The sequence below is a fragment of the Eumetopias jubatus genome, unplaced genomic scaffold (assembly GCF_037043125.1).
Source record: "Eumetopias jubatus isolate StellerSeaLion01/CBP00866 unplaced genomic scaffold, mEumJub1_p1.0 scaffold_2, whole genome shotgun sequence".
Classification (NCBI taxonomy): Eukaryota; Metazoa; Chordata; class Mammalia; order Carnivora; family Otariidae; genus Eumetopias; species Eumetopias jubatus.
The window spans coordinates 59263226-59283701 of record NW_028274808.1 but is presented as its reverse complement, the minus strand read 5'-3'; the positions used below and the strand labels follow the sequence as shown (position 1 = coordinate 59283701).

At 33.7% G+C, this 20476-nt stretch overlaps 1 protein-coding gene across 1 annotated transcript in view; it reads right to left on the bottom strand.

The window, feature by feature from the left end:
• Window positions 1-20476, bottom strand: part of NEK1 (NIMA related kinase 1) — a 216482-nt gene that overhangs the window by 77727 nt on the left and 118279 nt on the right. Inside the window, exons 19-24 of the mRNA XM_088021009.1 lie at window positions 19536-19619; window positions 18789-18866; window positions 18122-18217; window positions 6538-6669; window positions 4363-4428; window positions 4056-4284 (exon numbers count right to left, since the gene is read on the bottom strand). Of these exons, the coding sequence (XP_087877135.1) occupies window positions 4056-4284; window positions 4363-4428; window positions 6538-6669; window positions 18122-18217; window positions 18789-18866; window positions 19536-19619 (685 nt within the window). The remainder of the gene's footprint in view (window positions 1-4055; window positions 4285-4362; window positions 4429-6537; window positions 6670-18121; window positions 18218-18788; window positions 18867-19535; window positions 19620-20476) is intronic.

Sequence of the window (20476 nt, the reverse complement as noted above, 5' to 3'; positions counted from 1 at the left end):
AACAATCACATTAAATATAAATGGTCTCAACAACCAAATTAAAGATGATTAAGAGCAGATTAAAAAAGCAAACCCAACAATATGCTGCCTATAAGAAACCTACTTTAAATACATAGATACAAAATTAAAAAAAATAGATACAAACAGACTAAAAGGGAGGGGAGAATAGATAAAGATATACCAACTAACAGTGAGCAAAAAAAAAAAACCAGAAGTGACTTTATCAATAACAGTAAATTTTAAATAATTTTTTAAAGGAACAAACTATTGATAATCACAATGCAGATAAATCTCAAAAAGCATTATGCTGAGTTAAACAAGCTAAACACACACACACAAAAATACAAACTGTTAGTCTGTTAAAATGAAATTCTAGAACACAGAAAGTTAATCTAAGATAGAAAAAATTCGGAAAAAAAGTCCCCTCTGGGAGGCTAGAAGCAGAAACTGGGAAGAGGCATGAAACGTTTGGTTTGGGAAGTTGGTGATGTTCTGTATCTTGACAGGAGTTTGGGTTACATAGGTGTAGGCATGTGTTAAAACTCAGCAAATGGGGGTGCCTGTGTGGTTCAGCTGGCTAAGCATCTGACTCTTGATTTTGGCTCAGGTCATGTCAGGGTCATGAGATCAAGCCCCGCATTGGGCTCTGTGCTGGGCAAGGAGCCTGCTTAAGATTCTCTCTCTCTCTCTCCCTTTCTCTCTCTCTCTCTGCCCTTCCTCACTGCTCGCATGTGCATGCACTCTCTCTTAAAAAAAAAATAACTCAGCAAATATACTTTTAAAATATCCGCATTTCATTATATGTGAATTTAGTATTAAAAAAACAAACTTCTAAACAAATATTGAACTCTATTTCATGATATGTATGCTATGAAATACTTAGGAAAAAGTATACCAGTATCTGCAATGAACTTTAAACTGCACGAAAAAATAAGATACACTAATTGTTGGATAGAAGGGTGGACAGGTATGTGATCAAGCCAGCATAGTAAAATATTAATGGTATACTTTCAATGGACAGTATATGGTGTGCACTGTGAAATTATTTCAATTTTGCCATATTTGAAATTTTTCATAATAAAATGTTGAGAAACAGCCATCAGAAAGGATGAATACCCACCATTTACATCAACATGGATGGAACTGGAGGGGATTATGCTAAGTGAAATAAGTCAAGCAGAGAAAGACAATTATCATATGGTTTCACTCATATGTGGAGTATAAGGAATAGAGCGGAGGACCACAGGGGAAGGGAGGGAAAACTGAATGGGAAGAAATCAGACAGGGAGACAAACCATGAGAGGCTCTGGACTCCAGGAAATAAACTGAGGGTTACGGAGGGGTGGGAGGATGGGGTAACCGGGTGATGGGTATTAAGGAGGGCACATGTTGGAATGAGCACTGGGTGTTATATGCAACTAATGAATCATTGAACACTACATCAAAAACTAATGATGTACTATATGCTGGCTAACTGAACATAATAAATAAAATGTTGAGAAAAGTAAATCATGTATGATCATACAATGGACTATTACATAGCTATAAAAAAGATGAAGGGAATTTTTTAATCAGTGATATGAAAAGATTTATAAAATACACTTATATGTAAAATAAATACAATAAATGATATATAACATATGTTATAACATAAAGATATAAAACGTGTCTTTATTCAGATACACACACACAAACACAAACACACACAGGAAGGAGCTCGGAAGGATAAAGTATATCAGTGGTTACCTCATAACAAGGATGGAAATGGAGAGATGTTGAGGTGGAGAGAAATTTTATACATTGTTTATACTATGTAAAAACTTATCACATAAATATATTGCATACTTACGTTAAATATGATTTTTGAATTCATGAGATGAAGTATTGTTCATATAACAGTATTAACCTCATGCTATTTTTCCATGTAAAGTGTTTTTAATAAGGTAATAATAAGGTGTCTCAAATGTCCTTATATATTTGTCTGAGAGAGGCTTATCTGATCATTCAAAATTATCCAATTCTTGTGTTTCTGGTCTCCATATGACCTTTCTTCCTACTTTTTAAGAAAACATGGCAGGAATTTTTTCATCTTATATAAAACTTACTTGCGTCTCTCTACCTTTGTCTCCATCCCATCCTGTCACACTGGTAATAGTTTATTGCCTCAGAGGTGCTCTAAGTCATTTACAGCCCCATCACCTGAGAGATCTCACAACATCATCTGTGTTTATCATCATCTTTATGTAATTAATAACCACTTTTCATGCATAAAATCTGTGCTACATGATAGGGAACACAAAACATGCAGTACAACTCTCACAAGAGAAGACAGAGGATTATCTCATGGGAGATGGCTACTGATTAATAACCAACACAAATATAACACAGATACTGGAATTATCTAACAAAGATTTTAAAAGTTATTATAAAAATTTTCCAGGAAACAATCATGAATGTTCTTTATAGCAATGAAAAACAAAGTCTGAGAAAAGAAATAGAAGACATTAAAGAAAATTTTAAGAAATTCAAATTTCAATACCCCTAAAAAATATTTTACTGGAAACACAGCCATGCTAATACATTTGCATATTGTCTATTGCTACTTTTACACTATAGTGACAGAGTAGAAAAGTTCCAACAGAGTCCTTATGGCCTGCAAAGCCTAAAATAATTACTATCTGGCATTCACAGAAAACATGTGCTAACCTTTGTTTCAAAGACTGCTCTCTGCACTCAGAGTAAGTTCATACAGTTTGAGAGAGCCAATGTATAGTACCCTTCATGATCTGACCCTGCTTACCCCTTTGAAGGCTTCTTACTTGCCATTCTTTGTCTTAACTTTTGAATTTTAGCAATCCATGCTGAATTATACCAAGTTCCCTGAATTTTACATGCTCTCTCACCTGGGTCCTGGTTATTCTATGCTTAAAACACTTGGCTTGGCTTTTGGTTTAGTTAACTACTTATCCCTTGGCTCATCCCCTTTTCCACAAATTATTTCCTTGGCTTCCCCAAGACTGATTTATGTCCTAATACATATTCTTACAGTAGCCTATGATAATTTCTAGTATATTTCTTATCAACTACAATTGCCTCTATACTTGTCTCCCTTTCCACCAGGCCCTAAGCTCCTTAAGGGAAGGGACTATGTCTTAATCATTATTGTAACTTCATTGCTGAGGAATGTGTGGCATTTAATGGGACTCAGAAAGAACTGCTGAATAAGTAAACAAAATAAAAGACACCATAGGTTAGAGTCTTTGAGCTTTTCTCCAACGCAAGAAAGAATTCTATGAAAATAGTCCATTAAAAAAATTACTTAAAACTGGGGTGCCTGGGTGGTTTAGTCGTTAAGCATCTGCCTTTGGCTCAGGTCATGATCCCAGGGTCTTGGGATCGAGCCCCGCATTGGGCTCCCTGCTCAGTGGGGAGCCTGCTTCTCCCTTTCCCACTCCCCCTGCTTCTGTTCCCTCTCTCACTGTCTCTGTCTCTCTGTCAAATAAATAAATAAATCTTTAAAAAAAAATTACTTGAAACTATATTTAGTTGGTTGACAATCAAACTTGCCCTTTCAGAATGTAAGCTCCACAAGAGCACGTGTTTTTATTTATTATTGTATCTCTCTCTGGTGCCTTGGACAATGCAAGAAAACAGCTGCTCAATAATTATTGCTGAATAAATAAATCATTAAGCGAGATCTTTTCCATACCCTTGGCTACATACCTAAGAGAATTTACTGAGATTCTGTCAAAGTTCACTATTTTGGTTCTCATCAGGAATTATTCCTGGTAACAGATTAAAGTAATACAACTGGTAGAAAGAGTTAAAGTAATACAATTTAAATATATATTATTAGTTCCCTCTCCAATACCACACACTATCATAATAAAAATCCTTTCTATTCTTAAGGTTGAATAGTTTTCTCCGTTTTTCACATACAAAGAAATTTTTCCAGCCTTTCTCAACCCCTCTAAGTGTTCTTTCTTTCCAAGTATCCAGTCTACAAGTTTACATGTGTGCTAGACCATCACAGAATATTAACATTTGATACATACTTCCAGTTGCAGAGAAGGATGTGTCCAATGTTAACTCATCCAAAGGAATCACAAGTTGACCTCCAGCCTCCCATTTTTTGCGATCAGATGAACCCGATTTTTCTTTTTCATGTTCTTTGGCATCTTCATTAACAACTATCTCACACGTATCAGAGTGACATTGCTTTCCTTTTTCATCTTCTTGAGCTTTAAGATTTTGATTTAATCTACGTAGTATTTCTCTCTTACTCTGAAACAGTTAAAGTGTTATATTTTAATATCTATACAATTAGTAAAATGATTGACAGAGTTTGAAAATTGTACTTACTGAAATAGCAGTGTTAGTCTTCTGCATGTCTTCTGAGGTTTCCTGGGTATCAGTTAAACTCCTGTCCTATAAATACAGAGAGTTATAAAGTAAGAAATGTTATTTTAAATGTCTACCTTAAAAACTTACGTATTTTGGTTACATTTCGTTTTTCGTTAAATTGCTCCTTGTGAATTTTTTTATCCCTGTAAAATGTTAACATAGCTTCCTTCATTATCGGAAATGAGAAATAGTTACATATAATCAAGTAATAGACTTAATAGAAGGGCCAATTCTCAACTGTTTATCTTATTTTTAGATTACTGATCACATATTTAACTATATCCTCTTCCTTTTTGGCATCTGATTTTTGGTAATTTTAGGTCAATGGTACAAATAGAAAGAAAATTAACTCATATACTTCACTCCCTCCCATTTTTTTTAGAGGGAGTGTGCATGCACTTGAGGGAGGGGAAGGAAGAGAGGGAGAGACAGAGAATCTTAAGCAGGCTCCACACACAGCGCAGAGCCCAACATGGGGCTCAATCTCACCACCCTGAGATCATGACCTGAGCTGAAATCAAGAGTCAGACACCTAACCAACTGATTACTCATATACTCTCTTAATTAAAGCTAGGGAGTTTTGGTGGATAAAGTAATTTAGGCTAGGCTGTGTTATTTTGAAGCTGTCTTTATGTTTCATGTATATATATTCCTATTAAGCCATACTACCAAACATAATTGAGAATTGGCTTCTCTCCATAAGCAAAGAGAATAAAAATAAGTTCTGAGTCCTTTGTACCAACAATAATATAAAGTCTGTCTTGATTAGTACAATCATAGTACTCTAGACCAATGAGAATTTTTAAACACATGAAAAGAAGAAATTAGTTTTGAAAGCTATGAAAGCAAAAGTATCTGAAAGATGCAAAGTAAGAAAGAGCATTGTTCAAAGTTTTAAGTAAGGAGTATTTACGAAGACAACACATAAAGAAAAACCATTTCATTATACAGATTACCTCAAATTTTGTAATATTTGAGGAAAATACAAAAGAGTATAGTGGTCAGTTTTAAAGTAATACATGTAAATGAGACAAAGAGCATTTTACCCAATAAAGTAGTCAGGAATTAGCAGTCGCTACAACCAGAGAGATGAACAGCTAGTTGAGATGTGAGACTGGGTACCAGGAAGGAAACCACACAGTGGTATCTAAAGTTGAAGTGAACAATGCAGCACACGCAAAATCGTTATCAGAAAGAAAAAAGAGACTAAACCTACTTGAAGAACAATAGTTTTGTATATGAAGTTCTTAAGAGTGACCAAGAAATTTGTATTTTCCTACTCAGTCTTATTTTCAAGATAAACACAAAGGCTATAAAAAAGAAAATTGGTGTATCAGTAACATCAGTGTTGTCTGCAAAAACTTAATGAAACTCAGCAATTAAAAGGCAGAGACATTAATTAAAAAGACAAGAGAAAATCAAGGTAATGTGTTATATAATTCAATAGACTTTCTCCTTCCTGTGTGTTAAATTCTAGGCTAAAATTCCTTATCAAGAGCCCATTTCCTTTAATCCCAGAACAGAGTTTTCACATTTTAGATGAACACCTGACACATAATTCTAAGTTTAAACTTTTTACTTGCCCACAATTCTTTGTTTCAGTATTCATATAGCATGACAGAGATTCATACGTAGAAGGTAAAAGAAATAATTGATGGATTAAGTGTAATTATATTAAGTCTTCCAACATCTATTATGCCAAAAATTTAAAAATAAATGTAAACATGTCTTGGACACTATTCCTGAAGTTAATTAAGTACCAAAGAGACATTATTTAAATAAAAAATGAAACTTTGTTAAAAAAAAAATGAACCTTTAATTGTGAGAACTGAGGTATAAAAATGTTTGTTGCATTATTTTTTGTACATTTCTGCATATAATTTATTTGTTCAATATTCTTTTAAAGTAAAAATGAGAGACAATCAATTAAATCTAATTTTATGTATTAGATAGTCCTAGATATAAACCTATGAGCAGTGAGGTTCCAATATGCACAGTAAGCCATACACAAAAATCTTGTTATTTTATTTTCCCTAGAAAAATTTAATACATTAGGAATTAATGTAAGTTCATTAAATTTAATCCTTCTAATAAACTTTCACTTTGAGGAGTTCTAAATTTTAGGAAACTTACCATTCCCACTTCTTTCAAAGCTGAAGTCACAGAAATAACAGATCTCATCTGTTGCTTTGATGGAGAGCCACCTGCTTCATGTTGTCCCAAAGGTGGAGACATATCAGAATTCTTTACTCCTTTAGCCACCAACTATAATAAAGAATTTAAATTCATTTGCAAATTTATAGTTGTATGAAGAGATAAAAATAAAAATATAAGATCACTGTTTATCCACTCTATCTGAAAGTACAGTTTTTTTCATTTCTCAATTTTTATTGTGCAAGCCAATGTGCTAGGTCTGAGGAAAGATCAGAAGAGAGAGCAACATCTCTGGCCTCAGATGTAAACATAATAATGTCTCATGCAGTACTAAATAACTCCTTTCCATTGCATTAACAAATAATCTTTAAAAAAATCCTGACTTGTAAAAGATTAAGACATTAGTCCCTTCACTTTAATTTTAATTCATTACAACATTTGATGGGAAAAAATATTTTACTTATTAATCTTATACTTCAAAAAGAAATGCTTGTGCAAATTCTAAAAGTTTGGTATAATCTTCTTAATGTTTAAACATCAATCATCCAACATAAGAACCCCCATTATAAGAATGTCAACATAATGGGGGCACCTGGGTGGCTCAGTTGGTTAAGCGACTGCCTTTGGCTCAGGTCAAGATCCTGGAGTCTCAGGATCGAGTCCCACATTGGGCTCCCTGCTCAGCAGGGAGTCTGCTTCTCCCTCTGTCCCTCCCCCCTCTCATGTGCTCTCTCTCACATTCTCTCTCTCAAATAAATAAAATCTTTAAAAAAAAAAAAAAAAAGGGCGCCTGGGTGGCTCAGTTGGTTAAGCGACTGCCTCTGGCTCAGGTCATGCATGATCCTGGAGTCCCGAGATCGAGTCCCGCATCGGGCTCCTTGCTCAGCGGGGAGTCTGCTTCTCCCTCTGATCCTCCCCCCTCTCATGTGCTCTCTCTCTCTCATTCTCTCTCTCTTTCAAATAAATAAATCTTTAAAAAAATAAAACAATAAAAATAAAAAAATATAAAAAAAAGAATGTCAACATAATGGAAGAATGGAAGAAATGAAAGGTACAGGTAACAAGATTTTAACTTCACTAAAAATATTAATTATTATAATCATATTTGTTCACTTTTTAAAATTTTATTTTATTATGTTAATCACCATACATTACATCATTAGTTTTTGATGCAGTGTTCCATGATTCATTGTTTGTGCATAACACCCAGTGCTCCATGCAGAACGTGCCCTCCTTAATACCCATCACCAGGCTAACCCATCCCCCCACCCCCCTCCCCTCTAGAACCCTCAGTTTGTTTCTCAGAGTCCATAGTCTCCCATGGTTCATCTCTCCCTCCGATTCCCCCCCTTCATTTTTCCCTTCCTTCTCCTAATGTCCTCCATGCTATTCCTTATGTGCCACAAATAAGTGAAACCATATGATAATTGACTTAAGATCAGGAACACAACAAGGGTGCCCACTATCACCACTGCTATTCAACATAGTACTAGAAATCCTAGCAACAGCAATCTGACAACAAAAAGAAATAAAAGGTATTCAAATTGGCAAAGAAGTTAAACTCTCTCTCTCTGCAGATGACATGATACTTTATGTGGAAAATCCAAGACTCAACCCCCAAATTCCTAGAACTCATACAGCAATTCAGTAATGTGGCAGGATACAAAATCAATGCACAGAAATCAGTTGCTTTCTTATACACTAACAATGCAACTGTAGAAAGAGAAATTAGAGAATCGATTCCATTTACAATAGCACCAAAAACCATAAGATACCTTGGAATAAACCTAACCAAAGAGGTAAAGGATCTGTAATCTAGGAACTACAGAACACTCATGAAAGAAATTGAAGAAGACACAAAAACATGGAAAAACATTCCATGCTCATGGATCGGAAGATTAAACATTATGAAAATGTCTATGCTGCCCAGAGCAATCCTGATCAAAATTCCAATGACATTTTTCAAAGTGCTGGAATAAACAATCCTAAAATTTGTATGGAATCAGAAAAGACTCCAAATCACCAAGGAAATGTTGAAAAGAAAAACAGAGCTGGGGGCATCACGCTGCCTGATATTTGCTCATTTTTATCTTACCATTTAGACTCTAAACAATATGAAATAATATACTAAACCATTAATAAATATAAGGAAATGGCATTTACAGGTATGCTCATAGTAACATGGCAGCAGTCTGCTCACTACTTCTCTCTCTCTTCTTCAAACCAGTAAACAAAAATTTCTGGTGAGTATACATTTCAAATACAACACTTACTGAACATCTTGTAAATATGTTAGCAATACAACTATAATATCTAATCCTAGTCTTCTGGACTCTCATGGAAGACAGTTGGGACTCTCTCCATGGGTCTCTCATGGATATTTTAATATCCGTGTTGTTCAAAAGAAGATGGCAGTAACAAACACAATACTGGAAAACAAAGTTCAAGGTATGATTCTACCCAACTTCTTCAAGTCTTACTATAAAGCTACAGTAATCAAGACAGTGTGGCACTGGTGAAAGAATAGACAAATAGATCAAAGGAACAGAATATAGCTCAGAAATAGACCCACACAAATATAGTCAAATGATCTTTATCAAAGGAGCAAAGGCAACTCAATGGAGAAAGAATAGTCTTTACAACAAATGGTGCTGGAACATCTGGACATCCCAGGCCAAAAAACAAAACAAAACAAAAAACAACAACGGGGGGGGGATCTAAACAGAGACCTTATACCCTTCACAAAAATTAACTCAAAATTCATTATAGACCTAAATGTAAAATGCAAAACTATAAAAGTCCCAGAAGGTACCATAGGAGAAAACTCAGATGATTTTGCATTTAGCAAGACTTTTTGGATACAACACCAAAGGTACAATCATGAAAGACAGAATTAATAAGTTGGACTTCACTAAAATTCAAAACTTTTGTCAAGAGAATAAGACAAGCCACAGACGTGGAGAAAATATTTGCAAAAGACATAAAGATTTAAGGTACAGTTAACCAAAATATACAAAGAGCTCTTAAAACTTAACAATAAAAAAACAAACAACCCAATCAAAAGAATGTACTAAAGATCTGAACAGACACCTCACCAAAGACATATATGAACAGCAAATAGGCAATATGATGCTCCACATCATATGTCATTTGGGAACTGCAAATTAAAATAATGTAATACTACTACATATCTACTACAATGACTAAAATCCAAACCATTGAAGCACCAAATGCTGCTGAGGATGTGGAGCAACCAGATTTCTCATTTCTGATGGTAATTCAAATGGTACAATGTTTTGGAAGACAATTTGGCAGTTTCTTACAAAACTAAACATACTTTTACCATGTGACCCAACAATCACACTCCTTGGTATTTACCCAAAGGAGTTGAAAACTTATGTTCACATAAAAACCTGTACACAGATGTTTATAGCAGTTTTATTCATAATTACCAAAACTTGGAAGCAACCAAGATGTCCTTCAGTAACTAAATAGATGAAGAAAAAAAACTGGTACATATATGGAATATTATTCAAGGCTAAAAAGAAATGAGCTATCAAGCCATGCAATGTCATAGAGGAACCTTAAATGCATATTACTAAACAAAAGAAATCAATCTGAAAAGGCTATATACTGTATGTTTCAACCACATGACATTGTGGAATAGGCAAAACTATGGAGACAATAAAAAGATCAGTGGGGGCAGCTGGGTAGCTCAGTTCGTTAAGCAGCTAACTTTAGCTTAGGTCATGATCTCAGAGTCCTGGGATCGAGCCCCCATGTCGGGCTCCACGCTCAGCAAGGAGTCTGTTTCTCCCTCTCCTTCTGCCCCTATCCCTGCTTGTGCATGCATTCTTGCTCTTTCTCTCTCTTTCAAATAAATAAATAAAATCTTAAAGAAAAGAACAATAAAAAGATCAGTGGTTGCCAGAGGTTGGCAGAGGAGTGGTAGGAAGAATGAATAGGCAGAGCACAGAGAATTTTTAAGACATTGAAAATACTCTGTATGATATTATAATGATGATACATGTCATTATACATTTGTCCAAACCTACAGAATGTACAGCACCAAGACTGAACTATAATATAAACTATAGACTTTGAACGATGATATGTAAATATACGTTCATTAATTGTAACAATGTACAACTCTGGTGAAGGATGCTGATTAATGGGAGAGGCTATATATGTGTGGGGCCAGGGTATGTATAAGAAATCTCTGTATCTTCCTCTCTCAATTTTGCTGTGAAGCTAAAACTACTCTAAAAAAAAATTGTCTTTATATTAAAAAAAAATAGAAACATTGTTCTAATCCATAGTTCAGCACCGCTGAAAAAATATACTGATATTTAAGATGTTATTATAAATAACTTAAAAAATCTAAAGCTAATACAACTGAGTATTATCTCCTTGAAAGATTATAAAGAAATATTTTGAAACTTTAAGATGGTCTTATTTCCTATAGAATATTCAAAAAAGGTACCATAAATTCTGAGAAAATAAAAACAAGTTCCAACTGGTTCTGAAAAAATAGCAGCATTCTTAGAAAAGTATGTTATTTCTCTAGATGATTATTTTGAAGGAAACAAATTAATCTGGATGTACAAATTCTATCATTTTATTTAAATCAATAAATATTTCTCTAACCACATATATTTATCCACTGTATAATCAAGAGAATGTTTAAATTCACTTAAAGAAATGATTTCTAGGGGCTCTTGGGTGGCTCTGTCGTTAAGCATCTGCCTTCGGCTTAGGTCATGATCCCAGGGTCCTGGGATCGAGCCCCACATCGGGCTCTCTGCTCTGAGGGTAGCCTGCTTCTCCCTCTCCCACTCCCCCTGCTTGTGTTCCCTCTCTTGCTGTGTCTCTCTCTGTCAAATAAATAAAAATCTTAAAAAAATTGCAATCATTTTTCTATTGATTTGATTATGATTTCTATTTTTTTTTTTTTTTTTTTTTAGAGAGAGAGAGAGACAGCTTGCATGTGTACGAGCAGAAAGGGAGGGGCAGAGGGAGAGAGAGAGAATCTTAAGTAAGCTCCATGCCCAGTGTGGAACCTAACACAGGGCTCCATCTTACAACTGTGACATCATGACCTGAGCTGAAATTAATCAGTTGCTTAACCAACTGAGCCACCCAGGCACGCTGATTTCTGCTATTTTAATAAATTAATCTGATGTGATTTCTGTGAGAAAACAAATATACAATATTTGATAAAAATTAATCAACATATTCAAAGATGTTTTAAGTGCTGAGCACAGTGCTAAATAATGGATATCCAAATTGAATGATACATGGTAATTATGTGAGGTGATAGATGTATTAACTAGACTTATTGTGGTAATCATTTCACAATGCATACATATATCAATCATCATATTGTATATGTTATTTGACAATTATATCTCAGTAAAGTTGAGGGAAAAAAACCTAATATATTGTAGACCAGAACAAACTGCAATAATTTTCAAACAAACAAAAGACAAAAACAAAACAAAATGGATCATACAATGCTTTCTCTCAAAGGATTACAAACTATAAGAGAAAGGGAAACAAATCAATCAGTATGTTACAGAGCAGTAAAAGTAGATAGATGTGTGCTAAATGGTCTGGGGAAAAACAAACAAAATAAAATGAGAGAACTGTGTAAAGCCAGGAGGGGAGAGGATGAGCGTGGCCTTTGTAGGGCAGCCAATTTGAACAGCCATTCATTGTTTAAGGAGGTCATAAAATACAGTTCAAATAGGACAGTTCTACACTTAAATCACCAAACTCTCATTTACTAGTCCTGTGATTTTTCATTGTTTCTTATCCTCTCTGAACTTCAAACTTTTTCTCTTTAAATTGGGAATACTGTACTCATTGTCTCCTTACTGTAGGGATTCAAACTTATGTAAAGTGACAGCTGTGTTCCTAATAAACAGTAGTAATTACAGTTCAGCAAACGTTTATTTAGTTCCTATTAAATAAGGTTATTTGGCTTAAATACTAGAAGTCTGATATTAGACCCTGACAAAATGAAGAACCAGTTTCTAATCTCTAGAATGCAGAATAAAAACAAAAACCTCCCATCTGTGCATAATCAGAATTTAAAGTTTTTGCATTGCACAAGGTTTTATGACACAAAAGTCAATAGGAAGCAGAAACTTGAAAGACAAATACTTGGTATTAAAAATTCAAAAAAACCTAAGATTTTTAAAGAATGATCAAAAGAGTAATTTAATTGTATAAATAAACAGGAGAGATAATATGAATTTAACCAAATTTGCTAAAGAATAACACCAACTGCCTTTCTCGACCTGTGACGTAAATAATTTTTATTTATGCTTATGAAGATGATCTCAAAGTCATTTCCAAAATTACTGGGCAGATGCTTCTAATAGGAACTGTAAGGAAACTCTTAACAAAAGAAAAAAGTCACCTATACTGAATGCTTCAATTTATTACATTTCTTTTATACTTCTTTGTAATGCTTATACACAAGAACACATAATTCATACACAATTTAAACTGCTGGCATAACTCTCTGAAAGTGCAGATATACAGCCTAAGAAAAATTTAACAACCCTTAGGGAATACTTAGCATATTTATCTTTATTAAAGAATGGCAAAAGTCACATAAGGGAATTGAAAATCCTTTATCTTGACCTTATATTATTAAATTAAAGTATATGAAATAGAGATGTTTCTATATTAATCTCAACCTTAAGAGAAACCTAAAGTAAGAGACAAAAATCTGTTTACTGATAAAGTCCTATGAGTTAGACCAAAGATAATCAAATTCAGTACAGTAGGGATTATGCTAAAACATGGAAAATCTCTACTAAATTCTCTTCATACTATTCATCTTTGAATCTATAGAAACACATCTTTTCTTTTAATCAAGAGAAGACATTTTTAATGAAGAAAATGTCACTTATTACTATTAAGAATTTGCTTTGTACTATATCAAAATCTGGCTGCCATATATATGGCTAATGACTGGTATACAGTCTATTATCTAAGATAATCTGATTCAATGTGTAAGACAAAGTTAATGGCACTTTGATAATAATGACCTTCAGCAGACTTCAGTAAATGCTTATATTCCATAATCAAACATATACTAGTCTCTCCCATGGGTCAACTAAACTAAACAGATCATAAGAATCTGAAATAATAAACACAGAGAAAGTCAGACACAATGAAATCTAAACCAAGGAACAAACAGACTGCCCTACTCAGTCTTCCAATTACTTAATAACAAAACTATGTCAGTTAACAAAAATATAAAGGTAATTCAGAGTAACTACTGAGGTGTTGGAACATCATGAGAAGCCCAGGTAACACACGCCATGAACTGATTAGTACAATAGAAGCTGGGCCTTCTACATAAACATCATGAATATATTATTCATAACCTGAATGTCAAGGTTATTCAGTGTTAACCAGATCTTGAGATAGAAAATAACTTATTTTTAAACTGCCAAAAGAGAAAACACTAGACTGAGTTAATTCAGAAAGTTTATCCAATATGACAAAAGACACAAAAATGAAACTAAGAAAACAAAGTTTCACAGAAGATAAAAACATTAAAGCCTCAAAAAAAAAAGTTTTATTAAAATTGATCACCTAGTTACATCATTCTAAGCACAGTTTTTCAAAATCCAAAGTTGAAAAAAAATTGTAACAGAAATAAAACACTGACCTGAAAGTTTCATTAGTCAAGTTAAAAAAATAAACTGCTTTAGGAGCTATTTTTCCCAGCCATTTTCTCACTAAGTTCATAAATTCAAGACTTTTCTACATTGCTTATAACACCACAAAAGGCTTTTAATTATCACTGTAAAATTGCCTTTTTTTAATCTGTCAATTGTATCTCTTTAAATTTGCTGAAAAATTAATCAGCAGCGCCACCAAATGACAAAAGGCAAAATTTCACCAAATAGTGAAGCCAGGTTTATAAACACATGAAACTATTGGTTTACCTATTTTTGAAGCATAAATACAAACACTATTTCAACTCTATATGCTGAATGATTTAAAGATTTTATTTGTGTTAGGAAAATATTAAATGGCCTGATTCCATATTTTGAATATGGAGTAATTTCACACATAATTTTATATAACTTAAAGATACAACACAGTTAAATTTTATTAAATTCACATTTAACCTCTCAAAACCTTATCTCTGAAGAACGAAAAATATAAAAGTATTTTTTCTGAATAATTTTTATCAACTAGTACTGCTATAATGTATTTGTAAGAATGTCTACAAATAAGAACACTCCAGGATGGCCAGAAGGGGGAAGTAGTTCTCCACCCTGAAGGAAGCCCTATAGAACTTAATGGCAGGGCCAAAGAACAGGACAAAGATAGAAACAAAAATGAAATAGACAAGAAAAGAGATAAACACAATGAAAAAGGAATTCCTCATACTCAAAAATAGCCTCTCAGCAAATCAATAATTTCCTTAATTAATTCTGTTTTTCATTTAATTTTAATTATTAAATGCATTGCTACTCTTAAAAAGCTATCTTCCTTACGTTTCACTCAGAATATGAGTATATATGCCAACTGAGAAAGGCAATACTATATTATTTTGGGGAATAACACCACACATGAAAATTTTTCTTCATATTAAAATCCCATGTTGTACCATAATTTTTACACTGCAGTATGTCAAAGAGAAAATTTTATAAAATGGGTCCTACATGCCAAAGAATCAGAATAATTAAGGCAGTGATTTTTACCATTTGTTAGTCAAAGATACTTTTGATAAAACAGTGAAAGATATGTGGTCCTTAAAGGGCTGGTATCCAAGATCTATAAAGAACTTATCAAACTCAACATCCAAAAAAACCCAAATAATCCAGTCAAGAAATGGGCAGAAGACATAAACAGACACTTCTCCAAAGGAGACATAAAAATGCCTAACAGACACATGAAAAAATGTTCAACATCACTCAGGATCAGGGAAATACAAATCAAAACCACAATAAGATACCACCTCACACCAGTGAGAATGGCTAAAATTAACCACTCAGGAAACAACAGATGTTGGCAGGGATGAGGAGAAAGGGGAACCCTCCTACACTGTTGGTGGGAATGCAAGCTCATGCAGCCACTCTGGAAAACAGTATGGAGGTTCCTCGAGACATTAAAAATAGAGCTATCCTATGACCCAGCAATTGCACTACTAGGTATTTAGCCAAAGGATGCAAAATATCTGATTCAAAGGGGCACATGCCCCTTTTTTTAAGGTAAGCTTAAAGGGACTTGGGTAACAGAAGAAATCACTGGTTCTGACTATGAAGATGAATTATTTCTACTTCTGACAAATTTGGTTGCTAAAACTTTCTCTTGAGGAAGAGCCGAGAAGTTAGCACTGTAACTGTCTCATACTCTTGCCCTATTCATGCTACTACATCTGAAATAAGGGGGAAAAAAAGAGGGAATTAAGGAACACTGGGTTTAAAACATTTAAAAAATATAGCAATCCAAAGCCAGGTAAATTTTGGTCAATGAGCCAGGAGATAATTTCTAGACACTCTTGGGGAAGATGAAATACATTACCACAGTTACTGTTTCACACTCAAACTTTGTCCATGTTATGTCAGGAAAGAAAAAGGGGGAATAAGATGAGATTTCTCTACTGCTAGACTTTTAAAACTTAAGAGGAAAATGTAACTAACAGAGGATGAACAAATCAGAACAGTTATTACCTAAAATTACTTTGAACAGAAAACAAAAAGGAATTATCAAACAATCCTTAGACCTATTCTAACTTTTGGAGTTGTCTCTTTCACTCATTCTCTTATATCTAAGTGGTTCTTTTTCATTAGGAAGCTGGTAAGAAGAGAATTTCCCTATATGTTACTTCAATTGGTGAATTAAGAAGAAACACACAAGACATTTGATCAAACTCCAAAACATAACTTTGATAAAAACTATAAATCCTAGATATAATTATATTCCTTATTATTTTACCATACATAACAGAAAAATGACTAAAGTATTTCCATTAAAAATAGGAACAAAATATCCCTATTATTGTTTAATGTTATCCTAGAAGTTCTGCCAATGTAATAAAAGTAAAACAATAATATAAGGTACAGCTTAAAGAAAGCAAGCGAAATTAAGGTGAGTGCATAAGAATAAAGACTTCAATACTGGGCAGCCCCAGGTTCAAATCCCTGTTCCATACTTACTGGAATTATAACGTCACCTAATTGTTTTATCCTTTCTATCTGCTTTATAAAGTTGTAAAGATTAAGCAAAGCAAAATATGTGCAGTGGTTATAATGTACCTAGCATACAATAAACAATAAACTGTAGGAATTATTGTTATGATATTATATCATGACTACTTGCCACCGATACAGCTGTACACTAAAAATCCAAAAAATTAACTAAGAATTGGTAGAATAAGCACTGTATAAGCAAAAACCAACGATTTCTCCAAATATCAGCAATATTCTGTCAGGGAAAGAAAAAAACCCTTCTAAAACAGAAAGAATTAGGTACTACTAAATAACCTTGACAAGAAATATAACAAGTATGACCTTAAAATGATCAAAATTGTGTAAGAGATATAAAAGAAATAATGAATAAATGTAGATACTTAACACGCTCCTGAATAAATTAATTTGTAGGTTTAAGGTAATATTGATAAAAATTAAAAGAGAATTTTTTTCAAGATTTCCTGATTTGAGAGACAGAAAGGGAGAGAGAGTGCGGAAGGAGAGAGAGAGAGAGAGAAAGAAGCAGACTCCCCACTGAGTGAGGAGCCCAATGCAAAGCTTGATCTCACAACCCTGAGTCCATGATCTGAGCTGAAATCCAGTCAGATGCCTGACTGAACCACCCAGGCGCCCCTCAACAGGAGAGAGAGACAAAAGTTACCCAGGAACGTATCTGGCAAAGAAAAAGAGGGCAAGCAACTAAGGAAAACAATGTAAAAAGAAGAGTAAAAAGGAAATGAAGGAAAAACTCTATCAGAAATTTAAATATATTCAAAATCCACAATTACTAATACAATGGGGTAGTGGCAGAACAGATGGAGTAATGGAACAGAAGAGAGCTTGATGCATGTATATTACAGAGTCATTCTCTAGTTTGTATAAGAATTTAATATATAGGTATTTATATTTTTATATTAATAATTTATATTAATATTGATTCATATTAATTATATAGGCATTTATATTAATATATAAAGGTAGCTTTATAAATCAGTGGCAGAAGGAAAGCATAGACATTAAGTGATGCTGGGACTTTGATTAGTTACTTGGCAATAATAAAAACATTATTTTAAAACTTACTCATTTTAGAATAAGTAAATTAGGTTCTCACCCCAAATCAAACCCCAAAATAACTTCCATATTGATCATCCTTAAATACGAAAGACAGAGAGGGTGATAGAGAGGGAGAGCCAGGGGAGGAGATGGGAGAGGGAGAATGAATGAGAATAAAAAATGGGAAAGAAAACAATTACAAAATTATAATGGTGACATACTAGCCAGTAAGAGATATAGGAACACTAACATGACCAGGATCAAGAATATGAGCTAAATCTTACATGCTCTTCCCATACTTTCTTTTCTCTCTCATATGCTTCCTTTCTCTTTCGTTCTAATTGTTCTTTTAGTACAGCAGCACGTGCACTTGCTTGGGCCTGAAAATAAAAACAATCAACAAAATTCGTTACCAGAAAGAAAGGTATAGGTTGTTTTTTTGTTTTGTTTTAGGTCTCTAAAATGATTTACTTATTAGCCAAAAAGGAGGAGTTGTGGGGGTCGGGGAGAATTTCTCAAGTAAAAATAGAAGTTCAGTCTATATCCCTAGCACCAAAACCAGGGCTCAACACACAGCAGCTGCTCAATAAGTATTTGTTGAATAAAAATACAGGCTCATTCTAATGGAAATACAAATGTAAAAATTTTAAACTATGGTTATTATATACAGACTTCATTTGTCTTCACAGAAATGGACAATTACATTTTTCATTTTTAAGGTCACCATTTTTTCTTTTTAAGATTACATGTGTAATAGTTTCATATACTTCTGTCATGATTTCATCAAATCAGGATACGAAGAGAGGAAGACACTATTTTTCAGAAACCAAACAGTGAGGGATAAAGGGGAATGAAAAATTAAGGCAAAAGAATAACTATGCAAAACTTAACACAATTTTCCACCTCAGGTTCCAATCTTCTCAAAGAAAACTGTATATTTCTAGTCTATACCTTAAATGCTTCAACTTTTTTACGCCGCATGTCAGCCTCCTCGCTTCCTTCTTGTTCTTCGGAATAATCAGCTTCTTTCTACAAGGTAAGTAGATAAGCAAACCACTTAGGACAGACCCTTGAATTCAGTGCAGAGCTCTGTGGAAGATAATATGAATAAACTAACACCTAAAAATATAAAATGGTAAACTGCTCAACATTGCTAATTTTCTCTCAAGTGCTACAAGTGAACTATCCACAACTACTAACTTACGGACACTGAACGGAAAAAAGACAAAAATAGAATGATATAAAATGGCCATAGGTATTACTTATATTTTCCTCTCAGAATTCCTCTGGAAAAATGGTCTTATCAATTTTAAATCCCACATCTAAAATGTATTTTATTTCTATGCATGGTTTAATGATCTTTGACTTTAACTCCATCAGATTTTATGTCAGTGGCATAGCATTTCTTATTTTTTAATTTTTAAAAAATATTTTGTTTATTTATTTAGGAGCGAGCGAGAGAGAGAGAGAGAGAGAGAGAGAGAGAGAGTGCACAAGTGGAAAGGGGAGGAGCAAAGGGAGAGGGAGCAGGGAACCTGACTTGGGGCTCTATTCCAGGACTGCAGGATCATGACCTGAGCCAAAGGCAGATGCTTAACTGACTGAGCCACCCAGGTGCCCTAGTGACATAGCATTTTTAATCTTAATCTATTATAATGTCATTCAATTACTTTTTTAAAAAATTATTTTTCAACCTGCCTTTTCACCACGAAGTTTGGCTCTAATCTGTTGGCGCTCATTGAAATTCTGCAGTCTTATTTGCCTCAGTCTTGCCAGATAAACCTACAAGGAGAGAAAAAAAACATACAGCAGTTTAATTTAAAGAAAAAACTATCAACATTTTTATTGCTAAAATTTTTTTTTAATTTAAAGAAAAGTGTTAATCTGAATACAAGAAATAAAAGTTTCAAAATCTGGTTAATGGAAATGTAATATTAGCTTTCAAGTGTTTAATTTAGATCAACTTATTTCTGAAAAGAAACACATAATTATAAATTTTTAATTTTATCAAAAGAAAAGAAATTGAACTCAGAATACTGAATATCAGTTATGGGGCAAAATTATGACACAGCATGTCAGTCAAATTATATTAACAGGTCCCTCTAGACCTACAAAATCCTTAAATAATTGTTAAGAATTTAAACCATGCAAGAAAGGAAGGCAATAAACTCAAAAATGGCTATGTGACGGAGGTAGCGAACATGCGGGAAGCATACCTCTTCCTCTTTGTTTCTTGGCTTCCCTCCTCTTGAAGAGCTGGACCTGCCTCCATACATAGCTGCCAGGTTTTGCAGGATTCCCTGTTCATCATTTAATGTACTAAGTTTAAAGAATGACTAAGGCTACATTAGCATCTTACCTAGGAATATCCAGGTGCCACTTTATTTCTGATATTTCCACTGATCATTTCTAGCTGATAAACCCTGGCATTTTCCTATATCAATATAACCAATACATTCATTGAGAACAGAAGGAAGCAATTAAACCCCATACATAATTATTCAAAAGAGAGACCAGCTATGTTTTTATTAGTCATTTAAGTAATCAAGTTCTTAAAACTGCTTTGGAGGTTAGCTAAACCCAAATCAAAGTTTTTTTCTGTAAAGGGCCGATCATTTCTACACATTTGTTTACATACT